We start from the raw sequence: 22,571 nt of genomic DNA, 5'->3' as shown, positions 1-22,571 counted from the left end.
TTAGTCCTGAGCGTGTGATAGGAAATTCTGAGAAAAAAAATATTTGTAACGTCACACAAACAATAATTATCAAGAATAACCAATTAAACTACTATCCAGTGACAACTATTTGAAAAAAATACAGACCTGCTACTAAGGAGGTATATTAGATAGTGATTAAAGCAAAATTCAGCAGTAAGCAAAACAATGTGTGGCTCTTCCATTCAGTTGCTTTTGCATAGTAAGTGAACTAATGTCCTAATATCCTATCCTAATATCCTATCCTAATATCCTATCCTAATGTCCTAAACTAAAGTCCTAATGCTCCCACAACCGTTGGCTAAGGCTAAAACAAATTATTTTTGTAAAACTGAATATTAGGGTTTGACACCCCTGAAAAACATACTGTGGTGTTGTTCCATTGCATGGTCAGGATTAAGACACATTTTCTTTCTGTAAGACTCCAGGGTCATTAGTTGTGGAGAACAAAAGGATTCACTTTTTACTCTCTTTGCAGGAAAACACGTCAGAGTGTGGACGAGGTCATTCCCTGCAGTCCTCCATAGGAGTCCTCCTCTTCATTCAGCTCACTCTGCCTCTCTTTCATCTCTCACACATGCAAACGCTCTGACATTTTTGATCTCTGTAGGTTAAGGCTCGGATCTACTGAAGAGTAGATCAAACAGCAACTGTAAAATTCTTCTTTTCTGAACTACAAACAGCTCACAGAGAACAGTGCTTGGAAAGAAACCCCTGGATCAGCTCATAGTGTCTTTTGCCTTATTGCTAATGCATTTCTTGGTGTTTCGGGGCTTGAGTGCAAAACATATGATTATAATGCGTTGCGTGTGCATGCTATTTAAACTGAGACAGCATCTTTACATTTTTATTTATTTATTGCATAAAGGCTTAGCCACGGTAAAAAGTCAGGGAGACGACCAAAGCCACCCAGCAGTAGAAGATTGTTGATCACGTTTGTTTGACTGTGTTTCACTGTCTAGAATCTAATGTGGCAGCAGAACAGTGTATCATATTATTACATTACTCCCTGAACTTCCTAGATGTGGTTAAACACAGTTACTTCATGATTTAGCTTTTTCACATAGGGCCACCTAGGTTCCTATAGCTTTTTTTTTTTTTTGCTTAATAAATGCAATTATAATTTATAAAGTGCATCTGTATTTACTTGGGTTATCTTTGAGAAAGGACTCAGGAAAGGAGGAAAATACTTTTTCACAGCACTGTACAGTTTATGCTAGCTCGTAGCCTTCGTCCTCCCGGCCTTTGCAAGTGTAGAGCTGTGTATATATATATATATATATCTGTATATAAAACCCATGGGATACCTTTGAGATGCATGGTATATTTTGAATTCTAGTAAAGTACAAGAAACCTAACACTGTATTTACAGGTAGTGTAAAATACGTAATTATTACTTTCTACCACTGAACGTACGAGGCTGTATGCACCATCACCTTTTATTCTGAGGAGCTCTGATTGGCTTAACAGACGAGTAACAGTTAAATAAGGACAGTACCAAGAGTTTTTAGAGCTTTCAGTACTTAACGTTACTGATCAGCTGAATATATTAAAATGTATATGACTTTTCAACCATACAGTGTCACAGTGTTGTTAACGGTTCAGATAAAGGGCAAACTAAGATATTTAATGGCGTATAGATGGAGATCAATCACTGCCTTGAAAATTTTAATGAAAAAGCTGAATCTGCTGCTGGGTGACTTGAAGACTCCCACCTGTAGGCTGCTCAGATGTTATTTGTGGCACCCATGCTGTTGTTGGCTTGAAATGAATCCCTTGCACCTGTTTGTATTTGCTCGTTCGGTCCCAGCAGATGTCTTTGCACATACAGATCAGGAGGCGCTGCACTTACAACTGTTTTTCACACGACGGTAGATCTGGGCCTTCAACCCACATTCACTTCAGTGTCTTTTGATCCAGTTCTGATCTTTGCCGAGCCAGTTTTAGTACTAAAAATTGGGTCATGCATGACAGGACCCCGAAAGACTTCTCTGTCAAGTATCCTTGCCCTCTAATGTCATTAAATTTAGGCACACGTCTGACAGGATTTAGATAAAAATATCATTTTTTCCCATAAGATATATTTTTTTTAAAAACTAAATGAGAACAGAGATGTGAAAAGCCAGCGTGACACATCAACAAAGAAGCATCTGTGTGGTTTGCTTGTTTGACTGAATCGTTAAAGCTGAGGTTTGCTTTTTTTCTCCGAACGCCTCCACAGATGCTCGGTATGATCTTGAAGTGCTTCCAGTCGAGTAAGATGTCGTCAGATGATGTGAAATTAAACAACACAAACTAAATTGTCAAACAGTAACTGACTTTGTGAGCTATTAGTGCATCCTTTGTGGACTCCAATATTTAAGTGCTGTGATCATCGGATACTTGCAGTGTAACGTGCAGTGTTAACAGCGTAGTCTATTAGCACAAGCCTCGCAGAAGTCAGCATATTGCCAACATGTTTTTAAACATACACGTCAGTTAGTTGATTGATGGGAAGTCCTTTGTCCCTTTTTCTTGTATTGCCAATGTTTGTCAAGTCTGAATTTATGCACTTATGTATGCTTCTGTATGGGGAATGTAGCTTCTGAAAAACGTTCAGTGTTATGAATATGTTCTTCTGCGCTTTCTGACCTTCTGTCGAGATACCCCTGACGTGTCGCTGATCACTGAATGACTTACTGCGGCAGAACATTTCAGTGTTATCATGCACTAAGATTTTTGACAACAATAGCAAGAAATGTAGCAGTTTTGTAATTTTGACAGGTGTTTATTACACTAAAGATGTTTGGAATCATTTCTTGCATTAGATTAGATAAAAAAAGAGAAATTTCCTACTTCAGATTAAATCTATTATCTATCAACATATTTGTTGTTCTTAAGTCGACTCTCAGTGTGTGCGCACAGGAGATTTCAAGTTTGTTTTGCTGCATAGTTGGATTTCAAATTAGTTTTGATGTCAAAATCTGTACTCTTGTTACACTCAGATCAAAGGTAACTTCATAGAAAAGCACACCCCCCCCTCTCCTCCCTTCAGCAGATGAATGAGGAAGCAACTTTCAGCTGTCAAACACTGCACAGTCACACTCTGCTTAGTGAAGCTCTAACATCCCCCGGGTAGCACCAGTAGAAAGAACATATTTTGATTTCTTTTGAAGAAAGTGAAAGACAGGAGCCTAAAACTGGTGCTACGTGTGATTCATGAGCGCTCGCTGCATGCATGATTAAATGAAGAAATCCGTTTTTCCGCAGTGATTCATTCTTGTATGTCTTTTTCTGTAATCATTTGATCTGGTTGCAGAGTTAAGGGGTATTTTTTAAAAATGTGTTTTGTTTTTTTTAAATAATATTTGTAAAAATGCATTTTCTCTCTTCGTCTGCCTGGTGTTCCACCCCGCAGTGCCTTGTTGCACTCGTCATTTTAGATGTCAGGAACATTCGCATCGTAGATGTGGAAATTCACCGTGCAGGCCATGTGAAAGACGCACTTGAATTTCAAGGGTTGCCGTGGTTCAGCTTTGAGAGGACTTTCTGGTCAGGGAATGTGAAAAAAACAAAAATATGCTCCCATAGAACTTTTAAAGGAAAATATTTTTAAAGGAGCGCAGTCGTGAAAGTGCACAACAGAAGAGTCGGCCTCCTTTCCTGCCTTCTCATGGACACGTTTGTCAAATCTACACCAACAAACTGGGCCGCCCTTCTTGCGTGTATCTGATCTCCACACTGTGGTCCAGCCGGGCACAGACACTGTCCATTTACATGGATTTCTACTTTGTCCCATCTGCACCACACTATATTCTATATTTGATGCCTGTTGGAAACTTTTCAGTTGTGACTGACTGAAATGAGTGAATGTTAATGTACAGTATACCTACTGTTGTGCATCTCTGCTGTACCCAAGCATGGTGGGGACCTGGAGAAGCAGATTCAAGCTCAACATTGGTTGAAAACCTCAAAAAAAAAATTAAATTAAAAAAATGCTGCTTTCAAAAGAAGACCCAAAACAGGAAACAGCTGTTCCTCTGAGACCTGCAGTATTTCCTTTAGGTCATTTTGCGTCTTTGAAACAACACTGTTGTACTTTGAGGAAAGAACTTTTGTGGAACTCTTTGTACCCTACAGTACAATATATTCCTGCTGTTGAGGTCAGTGTTGTAGTTTCGTTTTAAATTTACTGGTATTTATTTGCATGATATTTTGAATTTGTACATAGTCTGATGGATATTTTACATTCCTGTCTGCATCTGGATCTTCAGCTCTGTCGGGGACGGTGGCACGATTGTGCCCCAATGTGGATATTTTGGGTAAAGTGGAGGTCGCTGAGCTCTTTGCTGCCTGTAAAGGAACGAAGCTGAAAGTTTGACTTCAGTGAAGCCTACAGTGACTTAGCGTTTGTAGTTTAAGCCTTTTGCAGGAAGTTAAAGCACAGAGCAGTTAAGATTTATGAGCAGCATACTGCCTGGTTGAACTTTATTTGTTTATTCAGCAAAAACTGATGTAAAAACACTGGAAGTGACTCGTGCATTTAACGGCTGCATAACAAGTAAGGCAGTGGCATGTGTGGGGACGCCCCTTTATTATTAGGCTTTGTTTATGAAATATGTTTAAGTGTTTCTTATTTGTTTATTTCAATGTAAATTTATTTGTTCATTCGTTTGTTTATTTGAGCATCGTGAATGATATTTGCGTTGATCAGAAAGGAAGTGAATATGTTTGGAGGTTGCGCAGGCACAAGGTGCAGTTTACAAGACGAAGAGCGAAATAGGACAAAGTTATCGTTATATCCCGTACGTCTGTGTCCTTTAATTTGTCAAACAAGAAGAATGTCCATGTTTTTTGCTGTAACTTTGCTTTTCATTTTGCCGACGTTGTTGTTTACTTGGGACAGTTTTCTCTCTTTGTGCCAGTCTCCTGCGCCACCTCATTTTTGTACAGACAACGTGAAGCAGTCAGCAGAAGACGAAGGCTTAACTTTGTAAAGATTTTGTCAGCCACATTACAAAATGGATATTTAAATGTTTATATCTTTGGTGATTAAATGCTATTGATATTTTTCACTTCAGCTCTGATTGGTACTTTTTCTTCGCTCATTTGTTATTTTCGTTGGGTGACCCTCACACTTCAGCACACTATTATAACGCTATTAGCCACACTATTATAAAGATTTACACACTGCAGCTCTTTATAATCCCTTATCAAGGAGATGTGCAAAAAGTTACAAAATGTTACTAAAATGAACAAAGTGATTTGCAAATTATTTAAATCTTGGTGCAAAAACAACATATTAACAGCTGAAATTGGCAAGCATGATTTTGATTGCAACAAGTTAAAAACATGGGACAGGGAAGTCCCATCTCATACATTTCATTTTATAATACCTGCACCACCTAATAGAGATGTATTACATATGATAGGGTATCAATGCGCCTTTCATTGATGTGTAAGTTACCCATGTTATGCGCCCTAATGCCCCTACCTCATCTTTTTAGAGACATGTCGCTGGTATCAAATTTCAAAATGACAGATATAATTAGAACTAGAAAAAAGTGGAACAAACAAAGCAAAATACACCCGCTTGCATAGGTTTAAAAGGTCCTCACCAGGTTGTACAATAATTAAATTAAACCTCAGATAAATAATAAATAAATAATGACACAATGTCACTGATTATTTAAACAAAGCTAATCAAAAATGATTAAGCAGTGTGTAAAAATCAAAGTTGAACCCAGTTCAGTAGCAGAAACCAGAAGTCATGATTTTCTTTATGACTTTTTAATCAGTCTCTCACATCATTGTGCAGGACTTTTGCCCCATTCTGCGTTCCACTCCTCTATGTTTAAGTACACTGAGGTTCATTTCTGCACAGCTCACTGTAGAGTGATGGACTTGGGCTTATAAGCCTTTCTGGACTGATAGACAGCAACAGCTGCTCCTTTAAGATCACTGCTTTTCTCCTATTGTGTTAACACAACAGCTGGTCTAGATGGTTATTTTCTTTTTATTACAATTGCTGCTGCTTACCCTCTTGATTCTTACAGAAGCAGCAAGACTTTAAATTTGTATTTTGGCTTAGATTTGTTAATATTCACATAGTATAATATGTTGTGTGTTATTCATCCAAGGTTGTATTTAAATCATTTTAGACTCTAGTAAGCAACAGATGATTTTTATGACATCCAAAAAACAACAAAAAAAACAACCTTGAATTGAAATTGGTGTACTGATTTTCTATTTTCTTTTTCACGGTCTTCTGTGGATTCAGGCACTGTGTACTCTTTTTAGACCGTGGTGATGCTGCTGTATAATAACTTCAGTTGAGCCACTGAGCGGTTCCTCTGTTATCTGATGCAGAAAAAGTTCTGTCAGCTGTTTAGGATCGCATCGATAATTTTGAGGGGACTGATGAGAACCAGAAAAGTAATCCAAGAGTTAAGCTGCTTGGAAACTAATCATGGTGATTTTTTCTAACTTCATTTAGAGAGGATATCAAACAGTAGGCTGAGATCTGTCGCTGACACTAAAACCTCCGGATAGAGGTTGTTGATGCTTCTATGATTCAGTAAATCAGCCGTCCTACCCAGCAACTCTTACTAGTCTTGTTTGGAAAAGTGATACCTTCTATCCACCTGGCATTGTGCCTTGTTATGTGGCTTAAGGAGAAATACACCATCCGAATTAGATATGATGTCAGTGGCTCAGTGTTTGGCAAAGGAGTTTGAATTATTGTCAATTTAAAACATCATGTTGGATTTATCCAGCAGAGCTCATGAGTTTGTTGGACATAAGTTGAACTTAGGAGACACAGAACAGACGAGGCGTTCGTGGGAGACGGGGACTGATGTAGGTTTGCTGCAGAAGTGGACCTAATCCGGGTAAAACCGCTTCTAATTACAGTTAACGAAAGATGGGAACTGGAAACTGTTTTAGTACCAGATGAGTGTGTATTTCTTTTTCTTTTTTTTTTTAGGTTTTTAGGTGTTGAAGGCATGTATCCTCTCAATGAAATATTGTGTGGCTGGTTGTTTTTAAAGGGTTTTATTTGTGGTCAGAAATACTGTGATTTTGATGGGATAATGACTGAAATTTGTGTGGCACACTGACAGAGAGCCGTTCAGTGGTTGGTGTGGCGATTTCTTGGTGACTTCAATACCTATACTAATATTGATACAGTGATTTTGGAGCAAAGTTCAAGCTTGATTTGAAAGATTTTAAAGTTATTTGGAGAAAAATGTTACAGTAACACACCGTGCTTGGCTGTGTCAGTTGATATTTAAGCAATAAGAATGAAAAAGAGACATAAAAAACAAAGTGTAGGGAACTAAGACTCATACAACACCAGACTGTTCCCTGTGTGTAGTTAAATAAGACCTCTAACAATAAGTAGGCATGTAAAGAATCTCACATGGTGCCATATATTCAGGAACAAACAGGTGCACTGAGAGGAGGGGAGGAGGCAGCTGTCAGGATATATTAATGACAATGGTCCCTGAAGAGGAAACATATGCTGGATTGCTGCCTTGCCCCAGAGGACTTGACTAAATAATTTGGTGTTAGAAAAAACAGCAACGCACCACACCCCATCTTAAAAGGTTCATATCTAAAGACACTGTACAGTTGAACTCAGCATGTGTCTGCTGACATTTTAGAATAATATTTTTCACTGCTGTGCAGGAGAAATACATCAGCATTAGCAGCATGCTCAATGAGAGGAAGGCTGTGCAGGTACGATGCAGACAGTGGTGATGTGTTTCGTTACTTTTCGCATAAAATGTCTGAAGAAGTTTAAACATGACATGATATACAAAGTTAAAAAGCTGTCTGATGCTTTGCTGCTCCTTCAACCACAACTTGTGGGTTTACACTTGTGGAATAAAAAAAAAAGTAAATATGTGTAATACAGAGATAATGAGAGCAGATCATCTCCATCTCACGCTATCACTAGCATCCTCCTCTGTCACACCAACCATCCGCGTGGTGTCCTTCATTACATCCATGAATTTCCTCTGTTCTTTTCCTCTTCCCTTATATTCAACATCCCCCATCTAATATATCCTCTGCAAACCCAAACCATCTCAGCCTTACCTCTCTAACTTTGTCTCTAAACCACTTGTTACCCTTCTGTCACTAATCACTCATCACACTCATCTCCACCCGCTCCATCCTGCCTGGACTCTCTTCTTGACCTCTCTTGTGCGATGCCTGACCTTATGCATTTTTTTCCTTACTTTTACTGACTAGATTCCAGTCTCAAAAAACAAGGCACCAAATATAATATAATATAATATAATATAATATAATATAATATAATATAATATAATATAATATAATATAATATATCCAATAAAAACTATGAAGACATTCAGATTTGAAGGATTTTGTTTTTATTGTGGAACGTTTAAAGACAGCAGACTAGCCAAGTCAACAACATTTAATGAGAGCATTTCAACAAAAAATCATATTTTATGATTCTCATTTGAGTCTCTCATAGAAGTTGCAGCTTATTCTTCAGCTTCCTTTCCCTGAAACAGACAGAAAAACACACACACACACACACATGATAAGTTCACTCAAACTGTGGAAGGAAAACTTTGTCCCTGTGAAGACAGAGAAAATATTCTGTCTTTAAAGAGACCTTTTTTGATCATTTCCAGTACTGTGTTTTAGTTGTTCATTATTTAAGATAATACCCATTTATCTTATACACAGTTTATTATTTGTCTGAAGCATAACCATTTTAGCTCCTTTCCCCTGCCTTTAAGCTGGCTTTCTTCTGATTGGCTGCCCCTCACATTTAGAAGATTTGATGGGTGAAGTTTACAGTGACAGCTTAGGTATACCTGCTTTCTTTGACATCATGAAGATTTTAAAGCAAAACACAATCTCTGAAACTGAGTGTTTAGAGAGTGTTTGTTTATGTACACATTTGTCTGTGTGTGTGTGTGTGTCAGAAATTAAGCAAAAATAACTTGACTAATAATTTCACCTGAGAAGTTTGAAATTTCATAATTAAGGACAAAATCAATTATGAATGCATGAATTTTATGCATTACTTACTTTTCCAATTTCACGACTCTTAGCCCTCAGCTTGTTGACCTGGGACTCAGCAATGTCAGCACGCTCCTGAGCTTCCTCCAGCTCGTGCTGAACCTTCCTCAGCCTTGAAATGTGAGTATTGGCTTGCTCCTCCTACAATGAGATAAAACAATGGAATTAACTGTCATAAAGACTGAAGCTACAGAGAATAAATGACTGACTCATAAACAGCAAAGTATTTAATACTGTGAAACATTTTAACTTACAGCCTCCTCAGCCTGTCTCTTGTAGGCCTTCACTTTCAGCTGCAGCTTATCCACCAGATCTTGAAGCCTGGTAATATTCTTCTTGTCCTCCTCCGTCTGCAGTTTACATAAAGTCACAGCAAATGTAATCATATGGACTTTCCCGGGATACCAGCATCAACAAAATCAAATAAAACACCTTCCTACCTGATAGGTAAGCTCTTTCACTCTTCTCTCATACTTGCGAACACCTTTGACAGCTTCAGCTCCTCGTCTTTGCTCAGATTCAACTTCAGATTCAAGCTCACGTACCTAAAATATGAACAATGTATGACAATGATGGGAGTTCAAAAATAAATACTGTGAAAAAAACAGTTGAGGTCATGCTGGTGAAAAATGGTCTTTACCCTAGCCTCCAGTTTCTGGAGCTGCTTCTTGCCGCCTTTCATGGCCAGGTTCTCAGCTTCATCAAGGCGGTGCTGCAGGTCCTTCACTGTCACCTCCAGGTTCTTCTTCATCCTCTCCAAATGAGCACTGGTGTCCTGCTCCTTCTTCAGCTCTTCTGCCATCATGGCAGCCTGAAATTTCATATCATATGTATTGTTGTAACTGTTAGGCTAATATAGTTGCCAGAGAATGAGTTACTGTGTAGACATTCATCAGGGTGGCTCACATCAGTGATGGCCTTCTTGGCCTTTTCTTCAGCATTTCTGGCCTCCTGGACAGCATCTTCCACTTCACCTTGGATCTGAATGAAATCAGCCTCCAGCTTCTTCTTGGTGTTGATAAGGCTGGTGTTCTGAAACGAAATACAGGATAATGAATCACATATTTGGACTTTCACCCTTCAAATTATAAAAATATGAAGTTTTTGAATCGTAACTAACCTGAGAGTGCAGCAGTCCCACACGCTCGCTGGCATCAACCAGCTCCTGTTCAGCAATCTTGCGGCCTCTCTCTGTTTGCTCCAGTGCAGCTCTCAGCTCCTCGATCTCAGCCTGCATCAGGTTGTTTCTGCGCTCCACCATTGCAACCTGCTCCTTCATGTCTTCCTGGCTTCTAATGGCTTCATCAAGATGGAGCTGGGCATCCTGAAATGTGCGACATTAAGAGGTAACAGTACCCACTTTAAGCTACTTTTCAGATAATTTTAGAAAGTTCGGGCAAATCCTTCAGTGGACCCACCTTCAGCTGTCCCTGCACATTCCTCAGCTGTTTCTGGGATTCAGCTGCCTGGCGGTTGGCATGACTCAGCTGAATCTCCATCTCATTCAGGTCTCCCTCCATCTTCTTCTTGATTCTCAGGGCATCATTCCTGCTCCTGACCTCAGCATCCAGAGTGCTTTGCATGGACTCGATCACTCTCTGGCTGTTCCTCTTGATCTGTTCAATCTCCTCATCCTTCTCTGCAATCTTCCTGTCAACTTCACTCTTGACTTGGGTCAGCTCAAGCTGAATGCGGAGGATCTTGGATTCCTCGTGCTCCAGAGTAGCCTTTGAAAAAGAGTGAACCATATTAACTACAGCACACAACGTTTCCTTTAGTATAAATATACAAACTGAGTGTTTGTACAGTTTGTACTGAGTGTACAAACTGGTGAATAAAGAAGAAAAAATAACTCAGACATAGCGCATCGAATACTTTTCAAGGATAAATCTCACACAGATATGCTTCAAATTGTTTGAGCGGAACATGCACTTCTTTTGCACAGAAGCCAAACTCAGCTCAGGAATCGTAGATTCAGTTTTACCTCGGCCTCTTCCAAAGCTGTCTGGATTTCTGACTTCTCACTTTCCACTGTCTTCTTTCCCTTCTCAAGCTCATGGATGGTTTTACCGGTCTCGCCAAGTTGTTCACTCAGGTCTGATATCTCCTCTGTTCAAGCAGATTTTCAGTACATGAGCATACTGGTCGATTTAAACATTCAAAATTCTTCTCAAGTGTATTTTATTGACAGAGTGCTTGGTAAAAACTGGATTAATGGTCTTACGTTGCAGGTTCTTGTTCTCCCTCTTCAGGGTCTCCAGGTGATCAAGAGCTTCCTCGTAGGAGTTTTTCATCTTGAACAGCTCAGTGCTGAGAGAACGAGCCTCCTTCTGAGCTCCCTCCAGCTCTGCCTGGCTTTCCTCATACTTCTGTTTCCACTCTGCAAGAACCTGAAGATACAGCAAACTATTTAGTTTCTCTTTCTTTTAAACTCTCATCATATTTATATACAAACAAAAATACCGTACCTTGTCAAAGTTTCTCTGCTTCTTGTCAAGGTTAGCAGCCAGAGCATTAGCTCTCTCCACGTCGATCATCAGGTCCTCCACTTCACCCTGCAGTCTCTGTTTGGTCTTTTCCAGAGAGGCACATTTTGCATTCACAGCTTCGATGGACTCCTCTGCATCCTGGAGACGCTGGGCGAGCTTTTTCCTGTTAAGAACATTCAATTTTCAGACTTGCTGTATATTAATCACGACACGAGAAAAAATATAAGGTTGGAGACTTACTTTGCCTCCTCCAGCTCCTCAGTGCGCTGAATAGCATCAGTTTCATATTTGGTCCTCCACTGAGCCACCTCGCTGTTTGCCTTGGACATTGAACGCTGCAGCTCAGCTTTGGCCTCCTGCTCCTCCTCATACTGCTCCCTGAGGAGGTCGCAGTCGTGACGAGCTGACTGGACAGCATGAGCCAGGGCGTTCTTGGCCTATAATCCAAACAAAAACCAGATAATTATTTGACAGAAAACATTTTTTCGCCTTTTCTTCTCACACAGTTTTCAAATTCTGTTACCTTGACTTCCTCCTCTATGTGCCTCTTAAGCTCCTCAATTTGCTGAGTGTAGGCCAGTTTGCCTCTGGTCAGCTGAGACACGAGAGCTTCTTTCTCCTCGATCTGGCGTGAATATTCACCTAAGCAACGATTTTTTTAGTTATTAGAAGCACTCAACAGCATCAAGAGGAGGGAATAAGCATAAATTGATGCACCATAAATTTTCCACTGTTGCAACTGAAGAATAACGATATTAAAAACCTTAATGAACCCTAAACTTGTGAATAGCATTCCTAATGAGGTTAGAAATATCCACATCACTACATTTTTAACTTGTAAAAATGTATGTGAATTTCCATTGTTACAGATCTCGCTGCTGGTTGCATTTTGCCTCAGTACCACTATCACAACCCACCAGGTGAAGTAGTTAATGGTGAATCTCGGCTCCTTAGTCAGTCATTTCATTTTTTAAGGTAATACAAAACATGATTTTCATATGAAGTGAGTTTCGTACCATTTTCAGTCTGAAGTCGTGCTTTTTGTGCACCGATATCATTCAGCTGACGAACATTTTCATCGTTCTTTGACTTGAGCTCATTTAGCTGATCTTCCAATGTCCTGCACATCTTCTCAAGGTTTGCCTGATGAAATAAATCATGTATTAGCAAATAAATAAATACATACATAGATAATAAAATTACAGTTTATTTTCCACTTTTGCAAGTTTAGCGCTCTGATTACCTTGGCTTTGGCAATACCCTCCATGTTGCTTGCAAGGTCATCAATCTCCATCTTGTACTCGCTTTTCTCTTTCTCCAGCTTCTGTTTGACTCTCTGCAGGTTATCAATCTGCTCTCCTAGTTCGGCCACGCTGTCAGCCTGCTTCTTGCGGAGAGCTGCGGCGGTGGCTTCGTGCTGCAGGGTGGCCTCTTCGAGATCACGCCGCAGCTTCTGAAACTCGGCCTCGCGCTTCTTGTTCATCTCAATCTGAGCTGCAGTTGCTCCGCCAGCTTCCTCGAGTCTCTCACTGATCTCCTCCAGCTCTCTGGAGAGATCAGACCTCTGCTTCTCCACCTTGGCCCGAGCAGCACGTTCAGCCTCAATCTCCTCCTCAAGCTCCTCAATACGAGCCTAAAGCACAAAAAAGTTTAAGCTAAGTTGAACATATTTGAAGATTTTTTGCTATAGTAAATACTTCTAATTATACCTGAAGTTCCTTTATCTTCTTCTGTAACTGCAGTCCCAGAGATTGCTCATCCTCGATCTTACTCAGGAGCTGGCTAATCTCAAAGTCCTTCCTAAAGGGGAAAAAATGATAATGGCATATTACAGTTGTATTTATCAGAGAATATTTTAGTGCAGATAAATATATATGAATTATTTTTCTTACTTCTTTATTTTCTCATCAGATTGCTGCTTATCGTTCTCCAGATCCATGATGGTTTCTTGGGCCAGTTTAAGGTCACCTTCAAGCTTTCTTTTAGCCCGCTCAAGGTCCATGCGAAGCTTCTTTTCTTGCTCCAGGGAACCTTCAAGCTACCAAAGACAGAGATATTTCATGGATTTAGAAAGTGTATTAGTGGACTGTTGGTTTTCAGATGCATTTTAAAAATACTCACATCGTCCACTTGCTGCTCCAGCTTGGTCTTGGCCTTCGTCAGACTGTTAACTTTGTCTTCCTCTGCCTGCAGGTCATCGAGGGTCTGCTGATGGGCCTCTTGGAGGGCTTTCTTTTCTTTGCTCAGCTTGGCAATGGACTCATCTTGAGCAGCCAGTTCCTCTGTGAGGTTTTTGACCTAAAGAAGTTGACATGAATATAAACTTACAAATGATTTTCGCAACACTTAACAAAACAATACATTGTTAAAAGAGGGAGTATGACCTTGTTCTCGGTGGCATGTTTCTCCTTTTCCACTTTGGCCAGGGTCAGCTCCAAGTCATCAATATCCTTCTTCAGCTCAGAGCACTCGTCCTCCAGCTTCCTCTTCTTTGCAGTCAGCTCAGCGTTCATTTCCTCCTCATCCTCCAGTCTCTCGGCTGTCTCTTTGAGTTTGGCCTCGAGCTGGATTTTTGCTTTAATGAGCCCCTCACACCTTTCCTCTGCATCAGCAAGGTTTTCACCTTCCTAAAAGGCAACACAAGTTTGTTAATCAAATTAATTATTTGATAATCAGTAGACACTGTGCATGCAAGGTAGCGACTGAACTCACAGACTGCACTTGTAACAGTAAGTCATTCTTCTCCTGCAGCAGAGAAACCATCTTTTCCTCCAGTTCTTTCTTCTTAGCCAGAGCCTTTGCCAGATCCTCTTTGGTCTTTTCAAAGGTCTCTTTCATTGCGGCCATCTCTTTCTCTGTCTCTGCACTCTTCAGCAGAGGCTTAATCTTGAAGTACAGCTTCATCCACGGCCAGGTTTTGACATTCATGAATGAACGGATGTTGTACTGGATGGAGAAAATAGCATCTCTGATAAAAGAAAGAAAGGACGAGTTATAAAATGTTTGTTTTACAAATTAAATTGCAGGTTTCACAAACGTCTGTTACAGCGTCAGCAACAGACAGCTTACCTCCTCTCCATCATCTTGACAAACTCACGCCTCATGAGGAAACCTCTGCAGAGAGCCTGAGTCATTGTGACCAGCTCAGCCAGCTTCTCGTCTCTCATCTCCTCCAGAGTTCCCAGCAGACCGGCTTTGAAGAACACCTGAAAGTTATTAATACAAATTATTTTTAATTTGTTAACTATTCTCCACATTTCAGCATAAACAGCATTTTCCAGAGAGATTTTTCTTTCTCTACCTTGGTGTGACCAAACTTGTACTGAGAGTGGTCCACGTTGATGGATCCCAGAAGTTTCTCTGAGGCCTTCTTGTTGTCAATGAACTGTCCCTCAGGAATGACGCTAGCATTCAATACCTTGTATCTAAAGTAAAGAGTTCAATCACCTAGTCAGATGCAGTGGCTTTAAGATAATAATAAAAGTAATAATAATAAAAAACCGTTTCATTGTCAGTGAAGATGCTAGCAGTGTTACCTCTGCTTGAAGTCACCGTAGAGGATTCTGCTGGGGAAACCTTTCCTGCAGATCCTGATCCCCTCCAGCACACCGTTACACCTCAGCTGGTGGATGACCAGGAAGTTCTCCATGAGGCCTGTAATATGTCGTTAAATAAACACATTTTGACAAGAGTGACAGAATGAAAATGTGAAACAGTGAAAGCACATCACAGGTTTGATTTCTTTCAGCCATGTACCTGGCGTCTTTGACTCATTGGGAATCAAGCAGCGCACAAAGTGAGGATGAGTGCTCCTCAGGTTGGTCATCAGCTTGCCCAGATTCTCCTGAAGCATTAAAACAGCATTGAGTTAACAAAATAAATGACAAGTATCTCTAGTAAGTGATTCTTCCACATCTTACCCTGAACAATGCAGACACCGTCTGGAAGGAGCCACCCTTCTTTTTGCCACCTTTCTTGCCACCACCGCCCTCAGCTGTCAGTGGGACAGTTACAGTGAAATGATTAAAGCAAGAAATGGCAATGCATTTTTAATATCTAAAAAACTGTGGAGAAATTACAATTGATACCTTCGGAACCGGCATGAGACGCATACAAGAAAGCCAACAGCTTTGTTGAAGACTTCTGGTAGAGCTGTACCACAGAGTCGTTCAGGGGATCTTTGTTCTTCTCCAGCCAGCCGACGACATTGTAGTCAACAGTACCAGCATAGTGCACCAGGGAGAAGTGGGCCTCAGCTTTGCCTTTGGCAGGCTTTGGTTTCTGGAAGGGGGCACTTTTGCCAACATGCTGGTCATAGAGTTTGCTCTTGAAGGTCATGTCTGTTGCCTTGGGGACAATGCACTCCTCTTCAAGGATGGAGAAGATGCCCATCGGCTGCCAGGATGAAACATGAAGCAAATTATTTCAAGGCTTCAGACTGATTTCTGTTTTTATCAACACACAGTACAGAGTTCATGTGGTAAAAAAAACACAAAGTGTCTTCACCTTCTCAATAAGCTCAATGCAGGCAGCCAAGTCCATACCAAAGTCAATGAACTCCCATTCAATGCCCTCTTTCTTGTACTCTTCTTGCTCCAGGACAAACATGTGATGGTTGAAAAACTGTTGCAGTTTTTCATTGGTGAAGTTGATGCACAGCTGTTCCAGGCTGTTGAACTGAAAAGGGAAAAAAATCCTTATTATATCAAACCCAATAACTCATCATTAAAATCTGTCCAAAGCAAAGCTTCTTGCAAGAAATGTTTCAATAACAAAGGTATAAAACGGTGCTATTTCCGGCTCACTTACATCAAAGATTTCGAATCCAGCGATGTCGAGCACACCGATGAAGAACTGTCTCGGCTGCTTTGTGTCCAACATCTCGTTGATTCTGACGACCATCCACAAGAACATTTTCTCATAGACGGACTTACAGAGCGCCGAGACGGCGTTGTTGACCTGATTTTACAGATCGACAACAAAGACAAAGGATGAGAGAATGTCACACAAATAAACCATTAAAGTGGTAAAAACAGGATGGATTAGGATATTTCACCTGCGGGACAGTCTGACCCTTAGTCACAAACTCGTTTCCAACTTTGACTCTTGGGTAGCACAGTGCCTTAAGCAAGTCAGATGAGTTCAGGCCCATAAGGTAGGCGATTTTATCCGCAACTGAGAGTAGAGAGAAAGGCAGTAGGACAATTAGCAATAGTGTTTTTAGTTTGTTTCATACTTAAAGTTGTTTTTTTTTTAAGGTCCAACATACCCTCAGTGCCATCTGGCTCAGCCTGCTCCTCTCGCTGCTTCTGTTTGAACTTCATGTTTCCGTGTTGCATCGCAGCTCCGGTCAGTTTATACATGCTAATTTTCTCCTCTGCGGTGAAGCCCAGGATGTCAATGGCAGTCTAGGTATATTAAAATAAATAAGTCATTCACACAAAGCTCTTTCATTTAATACAGTCCTAAATGTTTTTTTTTATAGTAACCTATATTTAATCATTTTCTTACATCAGTAGCGATGAATTCTTCAACGTCATTGATACTCTTGACAGTGATTTCACCCTGACTGATCATGGGATAGTCGTATGGGTTTGTGGTGATCAGGAGAGCCTCTAAAGAAAAAAAAAAAATACATGTCAATATAATACGCTATACAATACAGAGAAACAACACATATATGTTATATATTGTTGTTTACAAGCTATGGAAAAACAGATATTTTCATTATTATTCTCTAACCGATGAGCTCAGGTTTGTGGCCTGTTGTGAGCTGATAGAAGATATGGTAGCTCCTCTCAGCAGAGAGCTGGAACGTCACGCGAGACTTCTCCAGCAGATCTGTAAAACAAATCAGGATGAGGATAAGAAAGTCCATAGGCTAACAGGACAGAGACGAAGGATGTGCTTGATCATTTGTAGCCTCACATGTTTCAATGTCAGCTGAGGCCAATTTCCCAGTTGTGCCAAAATGGATTCTGATGAATTTACCCTTTTAAAAAGAAAATACTGGATTAGTATGATGATTTTTTTTTTAAAAATTTTATTTAGAAAGGCTTAATTAATAGACACTTACAAAACGGGATGAGTTGTCATTCCTCACTGTTTTGGCATTACCATAAGCCTCCAGCAGTGGATTCGCTGCAATGATTTGATCCTCAAGGGACCCCTGAAAGTTTAAAATGACACATGTTTGCATTTTGTGTATTTCTTTATTTTCATATACATAATTTAAAACACATTGCATGACTTACCTGCATTTTTCCAGGGACTTGCTCGGTTTTCTTTCCTCCAGCCACTGCGATTGTCGCAAAGTACTGGATGACACGCTTAGTGTTGACAGTCTTTCCTGCACCAGATTCTCCACTGTAGTCACAAAAACACCTCATTAGCAAGAAAACCCCCTTGCACTGGGTAATCATTTGCTGAATTCTAAAAAAGAAACTTACGTGATAAGGATGGACTGATTCTCACGGTCTGTGGAGAAACAGTAACAAAGATATTGGCCATCATTTATATTAACAGTAATGCGGTGACCCACTATCAGAGCTTAATGTGTATATGTAAATTATTTTATCTTTACTACTACTCCACAAGGTAAGTTCAAAACTTATAAATTGTTCCTCTCTTGTTATATGAGCCTGGTATCACATGCAAAGTGCTGCGACACATGCTTCATACCTTGGAGCATGAACTGATAGGCGTTATCAGAGATGGAGAAGATGTGGGGTGGAGCCTCAACTCTCTTCTTGCCCCTGTATCCTGCCACAACCATTGAATCATACACTGGGAGCCACTTGTAGGGGTTCACAGTGACGCAGAACAGCCCAGAGTAGGTCTGTGGAGTCAGAGAGGATCATTTATGATGCATATCTTCCTTTTGTCATGAGCACGAGTATCAGCTATGGAGTTCTGATCAACTCACGTAGATCATCCATGCTGCATAGCGCTCTTTGAGGTTATACAGCACAGTAGGCTCACTGAGGTGGGTCATCATGGCCATGTCCTCAATCTTATCGAACTTTGGAGGGTTCATGGGGAAGACTTCATCTTCTTTCACGGTGATAGTCTAACGCACAGACAGAAAAAAACATTAGTGGCACAGATATCAGTGGGCAAGTGGTCCAAACTTATTAAACAAGCAAAGACAATCAGTTTATCTATTCCCTTAGAGGTCAGAAAAACAACACGTGCACATAATTCATTTCCTGCTATTCTGTTTTATTTTAGCTGAAAATGAAGCTGTGCTGCTTAGTTATTTTTTTCTAATATGCATACAATCCTGAGGCCTTCATTCCTGAGACCACACTGGCATCAGTGCAGCTGTTGCACTCAGATATTTGAACTCACCCACTCAATCAAGTAGTCTGGCTCATGCAGCTCGGCTCTATAACATTTACACTACAATAATAATAAAAAAGGTTTTGCAGAGTCAAGGCACTCTCACCTTCCCGCACAGAGTCTCCACGGTGGCTTTGCCGCCCTCTCTCTTAGTAAGTTTCCCCTTGAGGTACATTTCATTGGGCTCAGTCACAAAGTATGCTGATTTAGCATCAAATGGAGTGTTCTGGGCTTCAATGCGCTCTCTTTCTGGCTTGCGGAGGTAAATGGCCGCCGGGCCAAAACACTCCATCTCTGCGTCTCCCATGATGACTCTTTACTGCAAGTAAGTAAAACAAGACAACATTCATTATTTCTTCTCGCTCATGATGGCAACACAGTACTGCACGAGGATAAAGAATCCTGAAGCTGTTGTGGATGTCAAATGAAGTGACAGCTGGACTGTGTTTAAAATACTTTGTAACAAACACTCCAATCTGTGTGTAACCCACGACTGCCTATATCTGCTCCAAAATATTAAAATATTAAGAGGTAAAAGGCACTAGGCACTGAACAAAACTAACAATTTCTCATCTTTATTCAATGATTCAAACATGTTAATAAAGTGAGAAGCCTCAACGTGAACTCTGTTAATTGATTTGTAAGCCATCTCACAAAATGCTAAACGAACAGCTGGATATTCAAGCATCAAAGTCTCATTTACAGCATATAAACAATGCTATTAATTAAAAGTGTCTTTTGATAAACATGGAAAGCAATTACCTTTTCCCCTCCCTTCAGAAAAAAAACAGCTGTTGATGGTCCTGTGAGGGTTCTGATGAAGAAAAAGAAAAGATAAATTGTTCAAATGAATAAGTGTAATTAAACTAATAAAATAAATAAAAAGGCACTCGGTCTGCAGTAAAGTCCTGGCATTAGCACAGCGGTCCTGTCTCTGGCAGTAAATGATCATGCCCTGCATTGTTCATTAAGCTGCTGGCTCTCCTCCTGCTAATAAAAGACTGTAAGTCACTCACCTTGACTGGAGGCTTGGCAGTCCTTGTGGGTGTCCAGCCTTCCTTCTTATATAGGGAGATCAGTGTTCACTCAGCAGAAATGGCCTCCTTTATTTGGTCAGGTTGTTTTGTGCCATTTCCTTGAGTATTTTTGCCTCCGCTCTGTCCCCTGTCGTCGTTCGTCACTGATCAACAGGCTCTTTCACTTTTTAGTTGTCACATATTCTGAATGACTTGTTTACAGAGGCATGTTTCAGGCAATGATAACAATTTTAATCGGGAAATAATATCAAGAGTGAATGACACATTATAGTAAATATAATTGTATTTACATATGTAAATATAATTATGTAATTATAAATATAGTAAAAGTCTAAAAAAAAGTAAATAAATTAACCTCACTGGTGTCATTAGATAAGTGTGGCTTTGCTTTCTATTGTCATTAATTAAAATACTACTCGGTATAATTTATATATTTAAAATAGGAATCAATAGATCCTAAGGCACTGACGTATGTGACAGAGAGCACAGAACACAATTGTCCTGTTGTAAAGTATTTCACTGCTGCAGTAAAGATGCCACACAAAGCACCGCTGTCAAACAGGAAGCCTTAAAAAGTGTATAAATAGATGAAGACACTGGCAATGCAACATTTTTGAACTTTGTCTAAATATTGTTCTGGTGATCGGTTACTGAAGTTCAGACATTGTGTTGGTCTTTACAATAATCTCTTTAATGCACCCTGGCACTGCAGAGGATCTGAGTTTAGCCGTGGAGAAGCTCTCATGTGTCCCTGGGATTCTGTTGCAGAAGCCTTGCAAGTCTTTCCTGTGACAAAGGAGCACAATTGGGCCTAACAGCTGCTAATCTAAGAACTTGTGAAAATGATGATACCTCACGATAGCAGAAACATGCACTGGGGTCTGGGGTTTTATGAAATCCCACACTTAATTAAATTTGCTCGGTAGCGAGAATGGACAACAGAAAGCAGAACAATGTTCATATTTATAGCACTTTAATTTCCTCTGTCCCAGAAATGCTGAATGTATCTGGTAAACACATGTCGAACAAATGTTGCTTTGAAGTTTGATCAATACAAATGCCAATCACGGAATACGTCATGCGCTATAATCAGAATTTACCTTCAAAACAAACCTCTGTGAGCAGTTTCATGCCTTGAAAAGTTCACTAATACTCTCTGCATGATAATGCTGCTGGCCAGAGTATCTCATTATCCCATTATAACAAGCCAAGGGTGAATATCTTGGTGAAGGAACTCAGTTAATGTGATGAAATTACACTTTAACGCCCCACATATAGTGTTCATAAGCAGTATTTAATATTGAACAAATGGGTTATGACAGATACTGTGTCCTTAGACACATATATATGATTTTAATTAACTATATATACATTTATCAAGAAATTCAGCTACTGTTTGCCCATGCTTGTAGACGGATAATAAATGAGAAAAGAACGTTTGGATATGCTGACAAATAAAAAGGTAATTATATCCGCTCACAACTTTATTATTGTGTGCTATGAAAGCTTTATCACATGTTTCATGTTTTTCATTATATTCTCTTATTTTGAAGAGCGGAGGACAACTTCATTCATTTGGGAAAAGATTATAATTTTACTTTATCAACTATTGATCGTTTCAATGAAGACAAAGACATGACGGCTGTATTTTTAGACTAATGAGATTAATGAGACTAATGGCACATGATCCCAAAGAATTTCAGCAATGTCTTTGGACTGAAATTTTAGGCGCTCCAGATTTGCTGGGTTGGCAATACTGCAGCAAGGCACAGGTCATAGGTGATTGGGGTGTGTGTCCTACTATTTCTGTACAAATAGCTCACTTCACTTTTATTTATTCTCCCTTCTTTCTATTTCTATGGCTTTTTTTTACATTTCTATGAGGTGTTTTTTTGTGTGAGTGTATGAAACTGTTCTTTGGAAATAAATGTGATGTCAAACCACTAAAATGACAGCAGCCTGTGTCATTTGTTGTAAGTAGTAAGTGAGTAAAGTTTGATTTTCTAACACTTTTCTAGACTTAGAACAGCCACAAAGTGCTTTAAAAAAACATCACATGTTAAAGACAAAGACACTGCGCCTCTCTGAAAGGTTTCAAGCCACATTTACAAGGATACCACAGAGTGACGGGTATGAAGAGAGATCGCTAAGCTGTTCTATAATTGTACAGCTAAGGTTTGAAAGTGCAATCACCCGTAGCTTTTAGCATACAGAATCACAAGAGGGCCTGGAGAATAGGTTCAATAATGTAGCTGCGGGGCCTTAGCCTGTAAGGCCATAAAAGGAACCAGGGAAACCAAGGAAAAGCTTTAAAAACGGGGAGATATGTGAAGACTTCGGTATAAGCGTGAGTTAGAAGCCTTAACAGCAGCTTTTTGGTTTGGAGTCAGTTAATAAATGCTTTAGTTGGACAAGAAAACAGAGCTTTACAATAATCTAAGCAGGAGGAAATGAAAGCATAGACAGGTATCACATAGTGATGGATTAATGTCATCTTTGGGTCGAATTTAAAAATCTCAACACATTCACTTTATTTTCTGTTCCACATAAAAAACAACAATAACAGTACAATTCAAAATTAACGCTACTTTCAGCTGCTCCCTTGTCACCACAGCAGGTAACGTGTTTGATTGTTACACCAAAT

At 39.9% G+C, this 22,571-nt stretch overlaps 2 protein-coding genes across 2 annotated transcripts in view; one reads left to right on the top strand and one right to left on the bottom strand.

Annotated features, from left to right (window-relative positions):
- LOC120746740 (voltage-dependent calcium channel subunit alpha-2/delta-2-like) overlaps positions 1–3,985 on the top strand; it is a 39,753-nt gene extending 35,768 nt beyond the window's left edge. The window contains exon 38 of the mRNA XM_040052188.1: positions 497–3,985. Coding sequence (XP_039908122.1) covers positions 497–610 — 114 coding nt within the window. The 3' untranslated portion in view covers positions 611–3,985. The remainder of the gene's footprint in view (positions 1–496) is intronic.
- Positions 3,986–8,376: 4,391 nt separating this feature from the next.
- On the bottom strand, positions 8,377–19,974 carry LOC120746737 (myosin heavy chain, fast skeletal muscle-like). Its single transcript, XM_040052182.1, has 41 exons — positions 19,907–19,974; positions 19,653–19,704; positions 18,997–19,209; positions 18,475–18,618; positions 18,231–18,387; positions 17,999–18,026; positions 17,804–17,915; positions 17,626–17,718; positions 17,478–17,541; positions 17,292–17,390; positions 17,061–17,164; positions 16,819–16,957; positions 16,606–16,724; positions 16,359–16,508; positions 16,056–16,226; positions 15,638–15,944; positions 15,470–15,543; positions 15,306–15,393; positions 15,086–15,203; positions 14,851–14,974; positions 14,619–14,755; positions 14,262–14,517; positions 13,934–14,176; positions 13,671–13,847; positions 13,442–13,587; positions 13,259–13,349; positions 12,793–13,182; positions 12,566–12,692; positions 12,073–12,191; positions 11,790–11,986; positions 11,529–11,712; positions 11,285–11,450; positions 11,045–11,169; positions 10,479–10,787; positions 10,181–10,384; positions 9,967–10,092; positions 9,701–9,871; positions 9,501–9,605; positions 9,315–9,410; positions 9,070–9,201; positions 8,377–8,534 (listed from the first exon to the last, which is right to left on the bottom strand). The coding sequence occupies exons 3-41, from the start codon at positions 19,195–19,197 to the stop codon at positions 8,514–8,516; spliced, it is 5,814 nt and encodes a 1,937-aa protein (XP_039908116.1). The 5' UTR covers positions 19,198–19,209; positions 19,653–19,704; positions 19,907–19,974; the 3' UTR covers positions 8,377–8,513.
- Between the last annotated feature and the right edge of the window lie 2,597 nt (positions 19,975–22,571).

The sequence above is a fragment of the Simochromis diagramma genome, unplaced genomic scaffold, assembly GCF_900408965.1.
Source record: "Simochromis diagramma unplaced genomic scaffold, fSimDia1.1 OVJJ01000389.1, whole genome shotgun sequence".
Classification (NCBI taxonomy): domain Eukaryota; kingdom Metazoa; phylum Chordata; class Actinopteri; order Cichliformes; family Cichlidae; genus Simochromis; species Simochromis diagramma.
This window is presented reverse-complemented; position numbering and strand designations above follow the sequence as displayed.